At 37.5% G+C, this 15,847-nt stretch overlaps 1 protein-coding gene across 11 annotated transcripts in view; it reads right to left on the bottom strand.

The window, feature by feature from the left end:
* The window catches only part of slc4a4a (solute carrier family 4 member 4a), a 72,578-nt gene that overhangs the window by 14,156 nt on the left and 42,575 nt on the right, over positions 1-15,847 (bottom strand). For all 11 annotated transcript variants that reach the window (XR_015776367.1, XM_088076373.1, XM_088076376.1 and 8 more), the window contains 11 exons: positions 14,686-14,773; positions 13,911-14,065; positions 12,338-12,448; positions 10,873-11,047; positions 10,656-10,789; positions 9,667-9,941; positions 7,189-7,259; positions 5,711-5,896; positions 5,461-5,574; positions 3,930-4,091; positions 1,284-1,462 (listed from right to left, as the gene is read on the bottom strand). Coding sequence is in view for 10 of the 11 variants with exons in the window: in XM_088076373.1 (XP_087932499.1) it covers positions 1,284-1,462; positions 3,930-4,091; positions 5,461-5,574; positions 5,711-5,896; positions 7,189-7,259; positions 9,667-9,941; positions 10,656-10,789; positions 10,873-11,047; positions 12,338-12,448; positions 13,911-14,065; positions 14,686-14,773 (1,650 nt within the window). In the remaining variant the exon portion in view is untranslated. The remainder of the gene's footprint in view (positions 1-1,283; positions 1,463-3,929; positions 4,092-5,460; positions 5,575-5,710; positions 5,897-7,188; positions 7,260-9,666; positions 9,942-10,655; positions 10,790-10,872; positions 11,048-12,337; positions 12,449-13,910; positions 14,066-14,685; positions 14,774-15,847) is intronic.

Below are 15,847 nucleotides of genomic sequence, written 5' to 3'. Positions count from 1 at the left end.
AACAATCCAACTATAATCTAATGTGTACATGTTTTTGAAGCTTAACTCATGACCCAAATAATCTGATTACAGTTTAGTTCATTTTTGGCCCAGTGTGTTGTTAATTTGTGTGTTGTTAGTTAGTTTGTAGGACATCTAAAAAAAACACTTTTTTGTCAAATCTGGTGCAACAATTTAAACCAATTATGGAGTATTTTGTGTTTTGGCTGAACTGCGTTGTCTGTAAAAACTAAAGCCTTTTTTCTGGAGTAATTCAGTAATCTCTGAGTATATACCACATACATTTCTGACAAAACACACAGCACCATTTACATTTGCAAAATAGTCCTCTGACAACTTTATAGAGAATATTTCACCTCCAAAATGAGTCAACCTGTGTTGCACTGAATTCACAAAAAACTCTTGTATGCCTCTGTGGTGAAACGCACGCAGGTGCCCAGACACACACTACTCCAACATGCGTCAGACAGCACTGACGTGTTTCTAATCGTAACATTTTAATAAAAATGCATGTGTTTTTTTAAGCACTGAGCATACGACTGGATTAATGTGACTTGGATTATACTCCATGAGTTGTGTGAGAGTTATTAAACAGACACAGTTAACTTCAATTTATGACAAAGTTTTTGGATTCTCTTCACAGTGGAAGCATATGAGAACTCTTTCTTCCCAAATTCAAGGTTACACACAGTGAGTAATAAATATACAAATGTTCATTTTGTGGGTGAAGCAATCCTTTAAATATGTGTCTCTAAAGTTGTCCAGTTGTATTTTAATATGCTATTCTATTTTCTATTAAAGTGTAAAACTTTGCTGACAGGTGCAGTAACTTCTGCAAGTGATTCTGTAAAATGAGTCACCTACAGATGGCGCTACAGCAACAGAGTAACTTTAATTTACTCTGAGTCAGAATTCCTCATCTCTTCTATTTCATCATCTGTAATGCTGTAATAATACCAACAAGGATTTGGTATTCTCCACACACTAGACTATGATCCTGTGAATATTTATTTAAATTACCAGCGAGGGAGCATAGTCCAGTGTGCAGACTTTGATCTTTTTTTATTCCTGTATGATCTCTTGTCCAGCACCTAGTTTCTGATTGTCTGGATGTAGCTGGTTTTGCATTTTTTTCCTAAAAATCATACCTGTCATCACTTTAATTTTTATAAAGTCTATTGTTGTGTGTATTTTAAAATGATTCAAGTGAAAAATTCAAGACATTGTTTGTCTATTATTAGAGGCCTTCTATGAAGTACTTTAACACGTTGCAGCAGTCTTACCTCACACCCAGGAACTTCGGCTGCTCTCCAGGAGCCGACGTTTCCGTTTCCATCTTTAGACTGTCGATGTGAGCGATGGAGATGACGGTGGCGGCCACGTACCACGGCAGACCCATGAAGGAGCAAACGATGAGCAGAACGGCCACCCAGAAAAGATCCAGATGGTAACCTGCCCCTTTCTGGTACAGACAACAAACACACGGTCAAAGGTCATGCACAGTATGTACATGCTCAGGAATAAACAGAGCACTGCTGCAGACAGACAAACCTCAAACTAAGCCAACAGCGCTTATATGGTTTGATCATAATGTGTTGAATAATTTGGAGCAGAAAAGCTCTTTGGCTCTGCTACAAAGTCCTCTGAAATGATTTGCCAGTTATCTCCCTAAACAACTGGGGTTTCACCCGGGGACGGTGCCTAATGCGCATGATGCATATTCTCATCTGCTCGCAAGGGGTCATCTCGTCACTAATTGGATGCTTTACTGTAACCTAAAAAGTTGTTTGTTAACCTAATATTTGCCTACAAAAGACCAAACATCTAACTAACTTTAAACAGAAATGATTTTCATTCATTTATTTTTTGGTAATCATCAATTTACAAAGATGACTTGACTTTTACCCGACTGATGATAAATTCTCGAACTGACCATCATAATGTTACACTGGAAAATACGTACAACTAATCAGTGCTTAAAAATATTGACATTTAGTTGAACTGTATCTAGATTTAGATTAAACAGGATTATTTATCACTTTGTCAGAAATAATTCTGAAATTTACAATGCAAAAACAAATGCTACAAATCAGAACAGATGTCAGGAAAAGTGGATGCAGTGCAACATATTACGCATCACCTCTTACATGCAGCATCTGACTCAGCTACACTGAGAATACTTAGAGGCCATACTCTGATTTAACCGACCGAAGAGCAAAATTCCTCAACCTGCTCTGTCGAAGCTGTGGGACTTATTTTATTGTTATTCTTCAAATAAAGTGAGAGAGGGATTGGACGTAATTTTACCAGCCAGAGACAATATTCTGTAAGCAAATGCTGTTTGGAAACTTCACTCAAGCCAATCTAACTTAAAGTTCATTTATTTACCATCAACAGATCCCAAACAAGCTTACAAAGCAGACTATCCATTTCCATATACGTGTGAGACAACATGCACAAATGATGGGAAAAAGAGTAGTATATTCTGTATGCCTACATGCTTGTGTATTATTCAGTCTAATTTGCCTCATTTTCCAAGCTTTAGGAATAAAACTAGCCGAAACTTTGTGATTCAGTCCAACGTCTCATTTTCATCGAACCATAATAATACAGTATTTTGTTCTGCGCTCTTGCAAAGGTGCATGCAGGTTATCACATAAAGTACTGACGTACACTACGTGCCAGAGCACAGGCTGACACTGTCACGGAGCTCAGCGAAGTGTTCACTGCCACATCTTGCAAAACCACAGCTGAAATACCAAGTTTTTAGAGAATCCCATTCTTTAAAGGGGCAAGTCGACTCTGACCACTGTGAGCTGTATCAGAACGTGGTGCGGTCTTCTCTCACTGAAGGGAAAGGCACTGCCTGCTCAGAAAGTTACCCTTCAACCTCAGTTCTCTTTTGAAAATCAAATCCATTTCTCATCACATACGCTCACAGATATTCATATGTCTTGAAAGTTTTTAGATCAGTACAGAGTTTGTAAATAAGTGGTTTTTTTGCACCAGATAAATACAAGTATGTGCTGGTAGATCATTTGAATTGTGCGCTGGATGATATGGTCGTTGTGCAGTGCTCCTGCTTTGGTTAAATCAGACATGAGTTTTTATTGTTTTATTTTCTACATTTTATTGTTTTTTTGCTGTTGTTGTTACGTATCCCTCACCAATGGCAGATCTGTTTGTTATCTAACTATATATAAAATTATATTAATGTGTATACAATTCTTGACACACATTGCTTCTAGTATTATTGTGATTGCTCTCACATATCAGTTATCCTTCTAGCACACTGAACGTGATTTCAGGGCATTGCTTTAAAAGTGCTTGATGCTCAGTCAGTTTTCCCTGAAAAAACAATGGTTTGGTGATGATGATGATTGTAAGTTGTTGCTTTTTGAACCAAACTGTTCTCAGTCACTGCCATGAAACATCTCTCACTCCCACGAGAAGAATGACAACAATATTTAACTACAGTGTGAAGGCAGCCAGTGTCCTGTGCAAACTGCAGTATGTTGTGGGAAACTCATGAAAATCCTCACTTCACATAAATCAAGTTAGACAGTAAAAAGGACTTCAGCTGTATTGAAAACTTTTATTTTGGTGGTTGGATTTCTAATTTAAATTGAATTTGACTATGAAAAGCTGAAAATTGTTCACACATTGAATAATACAATGTAAATTTATTATAAAAGTTGTGCTGCAAAATTATATGCTACACTAAATTTTGGTCCAGTTCTGAGAACAGCTTACAGTCGTAATACAAATCCTCCCATCTGTAGAACCAAAACTCTGCAGAAATGACTCCGCTGCCACGCTCACACACAACACATCAACCTCATAATCACTGAAACTGTAATGACATTTCTCATTTCACAAATTACCATCTGGCTATGAAGGCATTTTTTGTCAGTAAGTTTCATCTTTACCTTCAGCTTGTGCTCCTTCCTGTTGACGATCACAGCAGTAATCTGTTGGTCCATGAAGACCAGTATGGTGACCAGCAGGGCCGGGAGAGCCGACGCCAGGTAAACCCACCAGGGGTTTCCTCCGAACGGGGGCACAAACCAGCCTCGGTTAGGACTTGTTGGCTGTGAGGGAGGAAGACAGAAGCTTCAACATGTAAGTCAACTCAAGAGGCGGCGGTACTCAGGAGGATAGAAATTATGTCTAACTGTTTTTGTCAGCTCATAAACCAAAACTATCACTTTGCATTTCTGCAGATTATCTTCCAACCCCATCAGATTGATTTACATTTCATTCATTTGGCAGATGTTTTTGTCCAAAGCAACTTAAAATTCCTCCCTTCACAAAGCACTTTTGGAGTTTAGTGTGTTGCTCAAGGTTATTTTGACATGGATGGGAAAGCCATTAATTTAACTGCTATCCCGTCTACCACTTATGGGGCTGTTGTAGCTTTCTTCCCTTGAAAACAGTCACTTTCCTACTCATACCCGCTGGGTATTAAATATCCCACATTTATATACCTGGAAAAGATTCAGCCTTCAAGAAATTTATGGATTCCCGTATGTCACAAAGATTATTATAATTCCCTTATAGTGAGCTATCTGGTTGTGTTTATTGTAATGTGGTACTGCACGTCTGATATGTCATGTTTTTTTTCCCCCCTTTTTTTAAATTTTAAATTTTGTTTCAGTTGATTGTTTCTTTTTATACTTTGTCATTTCTTTTTTTGTCTGTATTGTTGTAAAATGTCACTCTACAACTTAAAGTTGGTGAATTTTTCTAATTGTATGTACATATCTATGCAGAGAGATATATTTCAGATATTTACAACAGTGACTTGAAATTTGCTTGAAAAATGTAAACAATCAAAGCAAATATTTATTTATTTTTTGTCACATAGTATGTAGTTTTATATTAAACCCTCTGACCAGAGTCTACTGTCATCTTATCATGTTTCATGAAGCAATACCCCAAATAAAAATGCACTTGAAATGAGCAGCTTTGACACCCACAAAACGTCACTTTAAAAAGGCAGAGTCTGGTGGGTTTGGCGATGGTGATTTTGGGGCTGTTTCTGATTTAACAAAAATGATCTAATGCTTAATTCAAACAGTGTTAGATTGTTTAGTCATTAGTAAAAAAGTCCAAAGACCTGTAGTTCTTGCAGTTATAAATCCCTGCGCGATAACATTATAGCACATCACCCAAACATCGGCTTAACGGCGTTGAGTAACGTTAGCGCTACTATACTGTCTCAAAACGTGCATGGAGTTCACTGACACTCGATGCTAGTCTAAGACATCACACATCATAGCTTTGAATAACAATTTCTATAATAAATGTAATAGTGTGTCTTATTTGAGTTTAAAAACCAGGATTTCCCAAACTGAAAAGCTGTTTTTTCCCCCTCGACGGCTCCTCCCTCATAACACTTGCTAAATATGAATAGACTGACGGTATCTATGAGCAGTTAGGAAGCAGGGAAGGACTCACCTTAAATTCACTTGGCACGATGAGTTTGGGAGTATCGACTCCTACGAGCATGTCGACTCCGCAGAAGATAAGGATGGCCAGGATGATGGCAAAGTCACTGATGAGTTTCCTCACCTGGGTGAAAGTTAACACAAACACCTGACAAAGTGGCTCTCTGTATCCTGCTGTTCAAACATTTGGATACTGATTCATTTCCTGGACAGATGAGCTGTTGGTTTGAGTTATCTCAGTGTGGCTGACAGTGACTCACAGTGGTGGGGAAGAACGGGCTGGTCTTGAACTTCTTCAGACCCATGGAGCAGGTGTAAGTCCCAAAGAACAGGATGAAGGACATGAGGGTGATGTCGGGGACAAAGTCGCAGGACTTCCCCACAAGCTCTCCTTTGTACTTTAAGCACTCCGTCTTTGTGAGGGACGACCACGTGGCGTTCATTGGCTGCACAGGAAAAAACAAAGAGCATCATGATTAGCTTTTTAATCATAAAATTGTGAAGTTTCAACATCTTTACATTATTCCATGATTTAACATATGTGATTTATGGGAATATTGTTTGGGCAAATACAAACCCCTCCAATCTTCATAAAGTTTATTTGCTGCAGAAACAATTATATTAATCTTGATTTTAATTATTTTAATTTTTCTCGCACAATTTTGTCATCTTCTGGCCTATATTCAGTTTTGTATTCACTGTCCTCATGTTGTTGTTGTTTTTTTGTTTTGTATCTTATCTTGCAAAAAATTATAATAATAATAATGTGAACTAAAAATATATATATATTTTTTAAATTAAAATACAGGAGAGATCCATAGTATAAACCTGTGGCTTCTTGACATTTTCTGACACATTCCTTTTTCATCATCACAGTTGTATGTGTGTTCAAATAAAAAACAAAAAGCTCATAAAGAAATGATTATAAATTCAAATGAGCGTCCCGCCAAAGCTGCGACGGAGTCTGAGGCTGAGAAGAGCTGACTGATAACCCTCTCAGACTTTCAGTGTTTTGGAGTAAACAGAGATAAAGACAAGCCAACTTAGGGTCACAAAAACCTCAAATTGGAAACAAAGTGCTTATCAGACTGTTCTATTTTCATTGTGACATTGTTGAACTGTCTTCTTCAATTTTCTCTTCATCTTGCCAGCTGGTTGGTATGTGATTTCTGACCCAATTCCAAGACGCCCTCGAGATTGTCAAAGAATTCACAGCAAAGTCTTTTAGTTTGAAACAATGCTGGGAGTAAATCGGTGAAATATAAACAGTACACTACAGTATAGTCGAGCTACAGTTGAGACAGCATGCAGTGGTAGAAGGTGACTAAGTACTGTATGTAAGTAAAGCACAAGTATTATTATTATAACAGAAACAGTAAATGATGGTTATTGTTAATGCCAGTGTTATTGTTTAGAGGCACAGCAGACATTTATGTTTTATGTCATGCTAGAGGCAGGTGCTGTTGTGTTGAACGTCATGCCTCTTAATTCCATGATGCCGGTATGCTGCCTAAAATTACACACCGGAGCAGCATGATGCTGCCACTATTTAATTCTGTGCATACGTTAAAGGAGGCATAAAGAAGAGACTTCGTAGCAGCCCTATGGCACAATTTCTGTGTAAAAGGGGATAGTAAAAATGTTTTTGCAGTCGGTACAAATATTAAAAGAAAAAAGTGAAAGATGATTTAAACAAGGTTAATCCTTTTTTCCAGCAATAAAAACAGGAAACACTTACCAGATCAGTGTTGTTCCAGAACCACAACGAAGTCCCATCTAAAGGATCGCCAATGATGTCTGTACTGTTCTCTGCAAAAACACAACAAATGAAAACCTCAGTTTTTAACACATTTTCATTTTTCTCTTTTTCTTTTAAAGACTATTTTTTGGGCTTTTTTTTAATTGGATTTGACAACTTTTGAGAATTTGGGGGGGGTGACATGCAGCAAGAACATAGGCTTTGTACATGGGGCGCTCGCTCTATCAGGTGAGCAACTGGTTACCCTGGCACTTTCATTTTTCATGCATAACAAGGAATAAGTCTCCAAATCAACAAGACTTTGTCTTAACCCATGCTACAAGAGCCCCATCTGGCTGTAATGTCTATATCTTCATGTGTTAAATGTAACATGCATTCCCACTTAGCATATTCATCTATCAGCCAAAACATTAAAACCGCTGACAGATGACGTGAATAACATCAATAATTTCACTACAATGCACTGTTGCTGGGAAACCTTGGATCCTGGCATCCATAACAATGCCACTTGACAAGCTCCCCCCACCAAAAAACTGTTACAGACCCCCTCTACATGGCAACGGCTCACCCTGATGGCAGTAATGTAAAATGAGAAAGTCTGCTCCGGCCGGTGGTGCATGGCATTCGGGGGACAAACTCTCATTTTACAGCTAAACAGTGCACAAAAAATGTTTCTGAAAACATTTATGGTGAGAAATCAGCAATGCTGTAACAAAAGATTGATTTATATTTGATCAGTGCTACCTAGTTACCTATTCTCTTACTCCTATTTATATTCTCAGAGTTTTCTTAGGCATCTCAGGGAAAAGATGCAAAGTGAGATCTTGCAAAGTTACGCTATGTCTGAATAGACCATGACTTGGTAAACCGATTTTAGTTACAAGGTTTTCAAAACTTTCAGCAAATATGAAAACAGTAAAGAGCTGGGGAATGCATTATGTCAATGACTCTCGTTGCCAGAATAGAAGTACAATCGTGTGTGTATGTCTGTGTGTGTGTCTGTGTCAGAGAGATATTTATGAAAACAGTAGGGGATTACCAGTAATTCAGGGCTGCCCCCTCTTCATCTCCCCTCCAAAATAAAAAGAAGCATGCTGTGTCTTATTCAAGCCGTATCAACAGCACTTGTTCACTTTTTCTATGGTCACACATGAAAAAAATTCTTTGTAACTATCACACCATGGAAATATCTGGTCAGTCATGCCAAGACAAGACAAAAACTACAACTCAGCAGCCCATAAAGCTGTAATTACTCCTAAAACCAAACGCTCCATGAAAAAACTGCTAATCCTCTGTGAGAGATTAAGTGTGCAGGCGTTTTTTCATGTAGTTTTTTGTTAGCTTTGCAGTTACATGATGTGCGTATAATTACGCTTCCTCATATCTTCAGTGCCAATGTTATAATGCAAATAATGACACCATTGCAAACTAATTGGCAAACCTCCCATTAACTCAAATTAAATGTTTCTCTCTCAACTCATATCATGTTGGTTTACAAGATGCTCCCAAAACCTGCAACAGTAAAAACAAACTTTGCTAATTTATTGTCTAGATACCAACGTTCGACAGGGTTCCCACTCATTCTCATATACAAAATTTTAAAACTTTTCCATGACTATTCCAGGTCTAATAATAAAAATCTCCATGACCATTTCAAACTTATAACAGGAACAGAACTGTGTGGTGCTCGACACCTCATGTTGATTATAATATTTTAGTCAATGCGTGGGAATAAACCAGCAGAGCTCCCAGAGTGGGGAGTGACATCCAACAGTTTCGGCTGGCTCATTAGTTAATTTGTTTGGGAGAAAAAGTGATGCTCCTTATATTTATGCTACCATGCACTACTTTCAAGTTAAATAAAATCAAAGTGTGCATTGATGCTCGAAGTGAAAATTGAAAGCCCTAGGCTGCCTGTGTCAGTTGCTCTATCTTGAAAATGCAGTACAGTTGAAAAGTTGTATTAGTGCATAGGTATGGAAACTTTGTAATTAATGACTCTGTATGTTAAGTCAGACTGTCACAACATTATTTTTCTTGCCCCACTTGCCCTATGTTATTCAAACATACAAGGCGCAAACTCATTTCACACATAATTTCAGCTAGCTGGCATAGATGGAGGGAGAGACGTAATATGGAGAGAAAATGAAGAAACGTACATCACGCAGCAACACATGCCCACGTGAAGCACAGCTACTTCAATGGCTACAGAAAACAAATCTGCCTTTTTGTTTGGCCTAGATTATGAGGTCGGTTATCCAGGAAAGATTACTGACAAAGTTGATTTCACACCAAAATTCCATGATTTTTCCTAAACTTTCAATGATTTTACTAATTCTGTTACTTTTCCAGGCCTGAAAAATAAGACTGCTGTAGAATTCCATGACCTTTCCAGGTTTTTCATGACCATGGGAACCCTGGTTTAACTAAACGCCAGAAAGTTAAACATCAGCTCACCTAGAACAGTGGGGGCCATACAGAGGCAGTCATATTGTGTGACGTAGTCCATCCTGAATTCTGAGTTGATGGGATAGTGATGAGCTAGTTTGAGCATCTTCTTGAAGGCATCGTAGATGAAGATGAAGCTGATGAGACAGGAGAAGCCCTCCTCGGTAAACCGGGTGAAGTACTGAACCAAGAAGCTGGCGTCAGTGGCCACGAGCACCAGGCAAAAGAACGCCGACCACAGGCCGATCCACAGGCGGAACTCCAGGTAGTCAAAGTCATTATCTCTGTATGGAGACAAAACACAACACGTCAGAAAATATATTTTTTTACAACCAATACTGAGGAACGTTTGAGTACAATCATTATACTTTAAGCAAAAAGTTGTAAAGCTATGAGAATAACGCTGAAAAAAAGAAAAGGAGATGTTCAGATAAAGTCATGAAACCTGACAGACTTGTCTCACCTGTTTACTGCATATTAAAACATTTCTTTAACTGTTTTTATTGTGTTTTGTAACAAATAAAGTAAAATGACACATTACAGTCAACTCCAACATCTATACCCATACATGTGCACTCATGTGCAGTATGTAAAACAGCACAAAATGATAAAAGATGACGAGAAAGAGGCCACAGTACACATTCATTAATCACTGGGTCACAATAATATATGCAATAATGTAATAATATACAATAATATTACATCTTCAATTTCCACTGTTCCTACTTGACCACTATTAGAATATTTGTGGACATTTTTCAATTCTGAAGACTTAAAATATCTCAACTCCTTTCTTAAAATTTCAGGCTTTTTTTTAAAATACCAACAGTGGTTCTGATGCTCTGCATTGCTTACATTAAAAATGTTGACATAAACATATTTGGCGTCTTTTGAGCGTCACTAATCAAAACTTTATATAATAATTAAATACTCTTCAAGCCCTGGATAATCTAATGAGTAACCGGGCCACTGGCAAACTGAGAAAATGCAGATGGTACCTGCTGAAATTGAAGAGCAGCCGTTCAAACACCAGAACAGGACCGGTGCTGCTGAGGATGGTGAGAGGCTGGCCGGCCAACAGACAGAAAACCCCGCCACTGATCGCTGTGCCCAGAAAACTCTCCAACACACCCTGCACACATGCAGGAGAACGGTTCAGAACATAAATGGCAAACACTCTACGAACTGTCGAAAAGGTTCAAATCTCAGTCTGACCTGCATGTTTTCTGTAGCATCCCCAAGGAGACCGCCGAAGGTGATGGCGTTTGTCACAGTTCCCAGGTAAATAAACAATATGGCCGACAAGGCCTGAATGTGAAATGCATCTGTGAAGTCACTGATAAAGAAAGGCGCTTTTCTTTTGATGTCGAGTATGAGACCACCACAAAACCTGAAAACAGAGAAACAAACTGTTTTTTTCCACAATATGGAAGTGTGACAAAAAACACTCTGAATATTTACTATGTTTATGGTATTAGAGAACTACTATACTATAGTACTACATACGTATAACTCATTTTGGTTTACAAAACATGACATATGCAAAACTAGCTGCCTTGGACCCTAACATCCCACTAATAATTAGAATAATAGCCCAATAAAAATTTTAAAAAATGCCTCATATAACCACCTAAATCAAAAGACGACTGGTCTGATCAGAGGAATTATCAACAGGGTTGAGGGAGGTGTTGTAAAACTTTCATAATACTGTCAGCGGCAAAATAGCACCTAAAAACCATATAAACACCAAATCTGATCGTTTCTCTCTGGTTGGAATAAATAATTATTTCTGCGTATGTTTGCCCCATATGAGAGTAGCATTAGGTGACGCAACAGCTGTTTCTACACACGTTCGCTCGACAACTATAATGCAAATCGAACACAAAGTCCGTGGCATTTTTTAAATATTTTCTCTGGATATCTGCAGGAGTCATGCTGCTGTATACTAGGGCTGTCAAACTGTTTTTTTTTTAATTATTAATTGCAGAATTTGAACAGTTAATTGCGATAAACCACATTTTTAAATCATATCTTTTTAATTCTTTAATTTTGCATTGCAAAGGAACTTTGAAGTCCATATTTACTTAGTAAAGTAATTCTCAGATTTATAACATTAGAAATGTGGATTCTCACCAAGAAGAGCTTAAGTCACTTTGACAAAAACAAATTAAAAAAAGGTTAAATTAATTGAGATAAAATATTTGTGGTGATTAAGACCTCACAAATTTAAATTTAAGACCGTTTCATCACTTTTAAGGACAAATATTTATGAAACTGAATTTATTTTGTTGACTTTTTAAGGACCCACAGACACTCAGTTATGAATACACAGTTTGTATCTAAAGAAATTCAAACATTTTATTGTCTTGACTTTTATTTTAAAGCAACTTATTTATACGTTAAGTTCTTATTTGCATTAAAGAACTGGCCAGAATACTAAATAAGTACATAATCCCTGTATACTTTATACTAACCAATATAAACTGAAAATGTTGATTAAATAAATCCTAAATCCCATTACTGAGAAGATGACCTGGTTCCTTGGGTCTTCTAGTTTCAGATGATACCAGTATCACCACAGCTGCTTTAAAACTTTTAATCACAGAAATGGTGACCAGCAATTAACATGATTTTTAAAATATTTAACACCGACAACCAAAAGAAAAAGTATTTTTCATACTTTCCAGTCTTCTTCAGCTCGTCCCCTACAGCGTGTCCCCCTCCTCCGTGACCTCCATCATGAGGCATGTCTCCATTCATCTGAGAGTCCCCTCCTGCATACATGTTTTTCCTAAAATACACAAAAACACGCACATGGTTTTGTTGAGTCTGGCAGGCACTTCACCTCCAATTATCAGTTTCTCACATGAAAACAGTAATCTCATATTGTCACTGTCAGCATGTTGTCACAGCGTCAGTCAGTCGATTTTGATATGTGTGTTACGTTTTTAAATAGCTGACATGTTCCCGCAGCTCTAAATAAAACCCACAGCTGCTCTTTCATAATTGAACACTGCGCTGGACAGCTGGACGCTCTTCGGTGATTTTGCAACCTCTGCTCTTCTATAACATAATGAAGTCACTGCACACACAGCATTCAGAGACGGCACAGATCTTACATGTTTAATGCAGGATAGTCTCACGCTCTATCATTTTCTGAGTTTACTTTTTTGTTCTTTAATGTACTCCTACATTGATTATATGTTTCATTTTTTCACCCTTTACAGATATTTTTTTACAGTTTCATCTAAATTGCTTCTAAGGCTTAATCATTTAACACATATGAGGTATAGTGGCAACTGTAAACCAGAGTTTGCATCTGCTAAAGCAAGCATGTCAGTGATCACAACAAAGAAATCTCCAAAGGGGTTAACTGGCTGCTGTCACGTTTTTATAATCCTCCAGTTACAAAGTAAAATAATTTTCTAATTTTCAACACAAGGACATTGCTGGAGAGGAAACAATGGCGACACAAACTAAGTGCTTTATTGGGGGCTGTTTGGTGTTATCTATTCTTTAAAATAAAATTTCATTTAAAGATTTTTGTTGACTGTTAATGAAGAAATGGGCTTTTTTTTCTGAAATTTTTTGGGTGATTTTTAAAGAAAACTGGTTTTGAATGACACCAGTTTTAATAAATTCTATGACTTTGTAGGAGAATGATAGGGTCAAACATTCAGGGCAGGTTACGTCCCTGTTTGGCCGCTAGTAAGTGAGTGCCGGGTCACTATGACATGGACTGGCGGCGAAAAAAGATAGGAAGAAGCCAAGAACATGAGAAGGGAAAAACATCTTACATTTTGGGAAAAAGGCAAGCAAGGCAAGTACATCACACACAAACATAGTAAGTGGAGATAGTTGGTTGGATCCCAAGTTAAGGGGGAGGCCTAAAGTGTTTCCTTCATTGGAAGTTAATCTTGCCGAAATGTTAAGAGAAACTGTCCAAACAAATGGACACACAAATGCTGAACACAGAACATTTGAGGGTATAAAAGAAGATGTCACAATCTGGAGAAGGGGAAGAAGAATTGTCAACTGATCTGCGCTGTTATTAGGGCCGCTGTGAAAAAAGAGATTCCCCATCTGATATCTGTGTCTCGACTATCTGATTCCTCTTTGAACCACCACTTTCTGCCACGGAAACTTTTCTAGGTTTTCATGACAGCGCCAAACAAGCTGGTATTTCTTGTACATTCAGTAGAACCAAAGAAGCATCACTAAATGAAAAGTTCACATCAAACATGGTTATTGACCTTTTGTCAGAGGATGGGAGGGATTTCGGAGGCTCTATCCTGATGGCCGGGTCCCACTCTCCAGGAGGAAGCACAATCACCTCGTCCAGGAACTCATCGATACCAGCCAGCAGGTCTTGTCTGTCCTTGGCCTTATACGCAATGTCATGGAAGACCTGAGCACAGACAGAGAGCGAGACGAGGCATTCAGGTGTGAGAGAGACGTGCCAAAGCATGCAGCGAACCATAATATCTAATCTGAGGATTAAATCAGGAGGAGAATGAGATAATTAATATTCATTTGCATATTTAGCAATAAAATGTTAATACAATGCAATCTCAGTTCATAAACTGTTTGGCTCTGGTGTTTCAAAGTTCAGTTTTTTTAGACCTTTTCCAGATCATCGGTAACCAAATTTAAGACTTTAAGGTTGAAAGAAAAACCAACATATTTTTTTTATTCCAGCATTGCAGGTGAGTAAAAAGGTAAGTAGTAAAAGTAGTTTTTGCTTTGCATTTATTATAATATGAAATGTTCATAGAATCTGTCACTTAGTCAGGGAGCATTACTTCACTCAGTGATACATAAGGGGTCCCTGCAGGAAAAAGGTTGGGGACCACCGATCTACCCTGTAATTTTTGATGAAGAACAAACTAAACATAAATGCATAAATATTTTGAGTGAAAATGATATGTTGCATTGCATGAAAGATCTCATTTTGATGTCCGTGTCAGTGTCATAGCCACCAATTAATCATAACAAGTTAGAAATAATGTGTGTTAGCTGCAATCTAACCTCATCTGACATCAGCGTGGCGATCGCTCTGCCAATCTCATGGTACGATTTGGCTTTGCCTTTGGGTCCAAGCAAGATGAATAAAAATCTGCAAAAAAAACAACAAACCCATTTGTTATTTATAGCGTGTATTACCTGTTATTTCTGGTAACGGCTAAACTTCTGGATCAAAGAAGTGCATAAGACATACTTGAACATAATTGTCACTGCATAAAATACAATTCAAAGTTTAGTTTTTATTATTAGTACCTAGAGTTAAGCAGTATTTCTATATCAACATTGTGATATAAGACTTTTTATATTGTAATATTGTAAGTGCTGTCTTTTCCTGGTTTAATGGCCCCATTACAGCAAGTGATGTGATTTTCTAAACTTACAAACTTTTCTAGCTTTTCTTTTATTTGGTCATTATATCCACATTACTGATGATTACTCGTTAAAAATCTTATTGTGTAAATAAATATCGTGTGAAAGCACCAATCATCAACCCCAGTCACAATATCAATATCAAGGTATTTGGTCAGAAGTATTGTAATATTTTATTTTCTCCATTTCCCTAAGCCCTATTAGCACCCGTTTAATACTTACAACTGTTGAGGTATCTGGTTACATAATTTGAAATTAGAGTTTACAGCATCTTTACTTTATCTATACAACGCTGCAAACTGCACCTGTTTGGACAAATTTACTTCAAGCACAAAGATGTTGTCATTCTGATTTGACTGCAGGGAGGCAGCTGTGTTTACAGCCCTCCATTCAAAAACCTGTCGAGCTCTTTTCAAGCTATATAATAACAATAAAACCTTAAAGAGTGTTTACTCTGAGTATGGGCATAATGGTGAGACATGAATTACATCACCACAGCAGAGACATTCCTGAAAAATATGTAGAACATTAACTATTTCATCAGAACTTCTTGCAAAGTTCCCTCCAAAATTGCTTTATGGCTCTTTGGTTACAACACTGCAAAAGCCAGTTCAGCGTCACTCGTGTGGCTTTATGACACTCATCAGCAGCCAGAGAACAAACATTAAGATACAATAAAGAAAATTTGCCTTTACAAACTAACCTTTTATATTAGCTCAATACAATTTACAATTTTGGTTTTCATGATTTTCTTTCTTTTTAAAGTGTAAGATGATGACAATTGGAAAGTTTTTGT

Source organism: Plectropomus leopardus, chromosome 4 (genome assembly GCF_026936395.1).
Source record: "Plectropomus leopardus strain MGB_pleo_1.0 chromosome 4, ASM2693639v1, whole genome shotgun sequence".
NCBI lineage: Eukaryota > Metazoa > Chordata > Actinopteri > Perciformes > Serranidae > Plectropomus > Plectropomus leopardus.
This window is presented reverse-complemented; position numbering and strand designations above follow the sequence as displayed.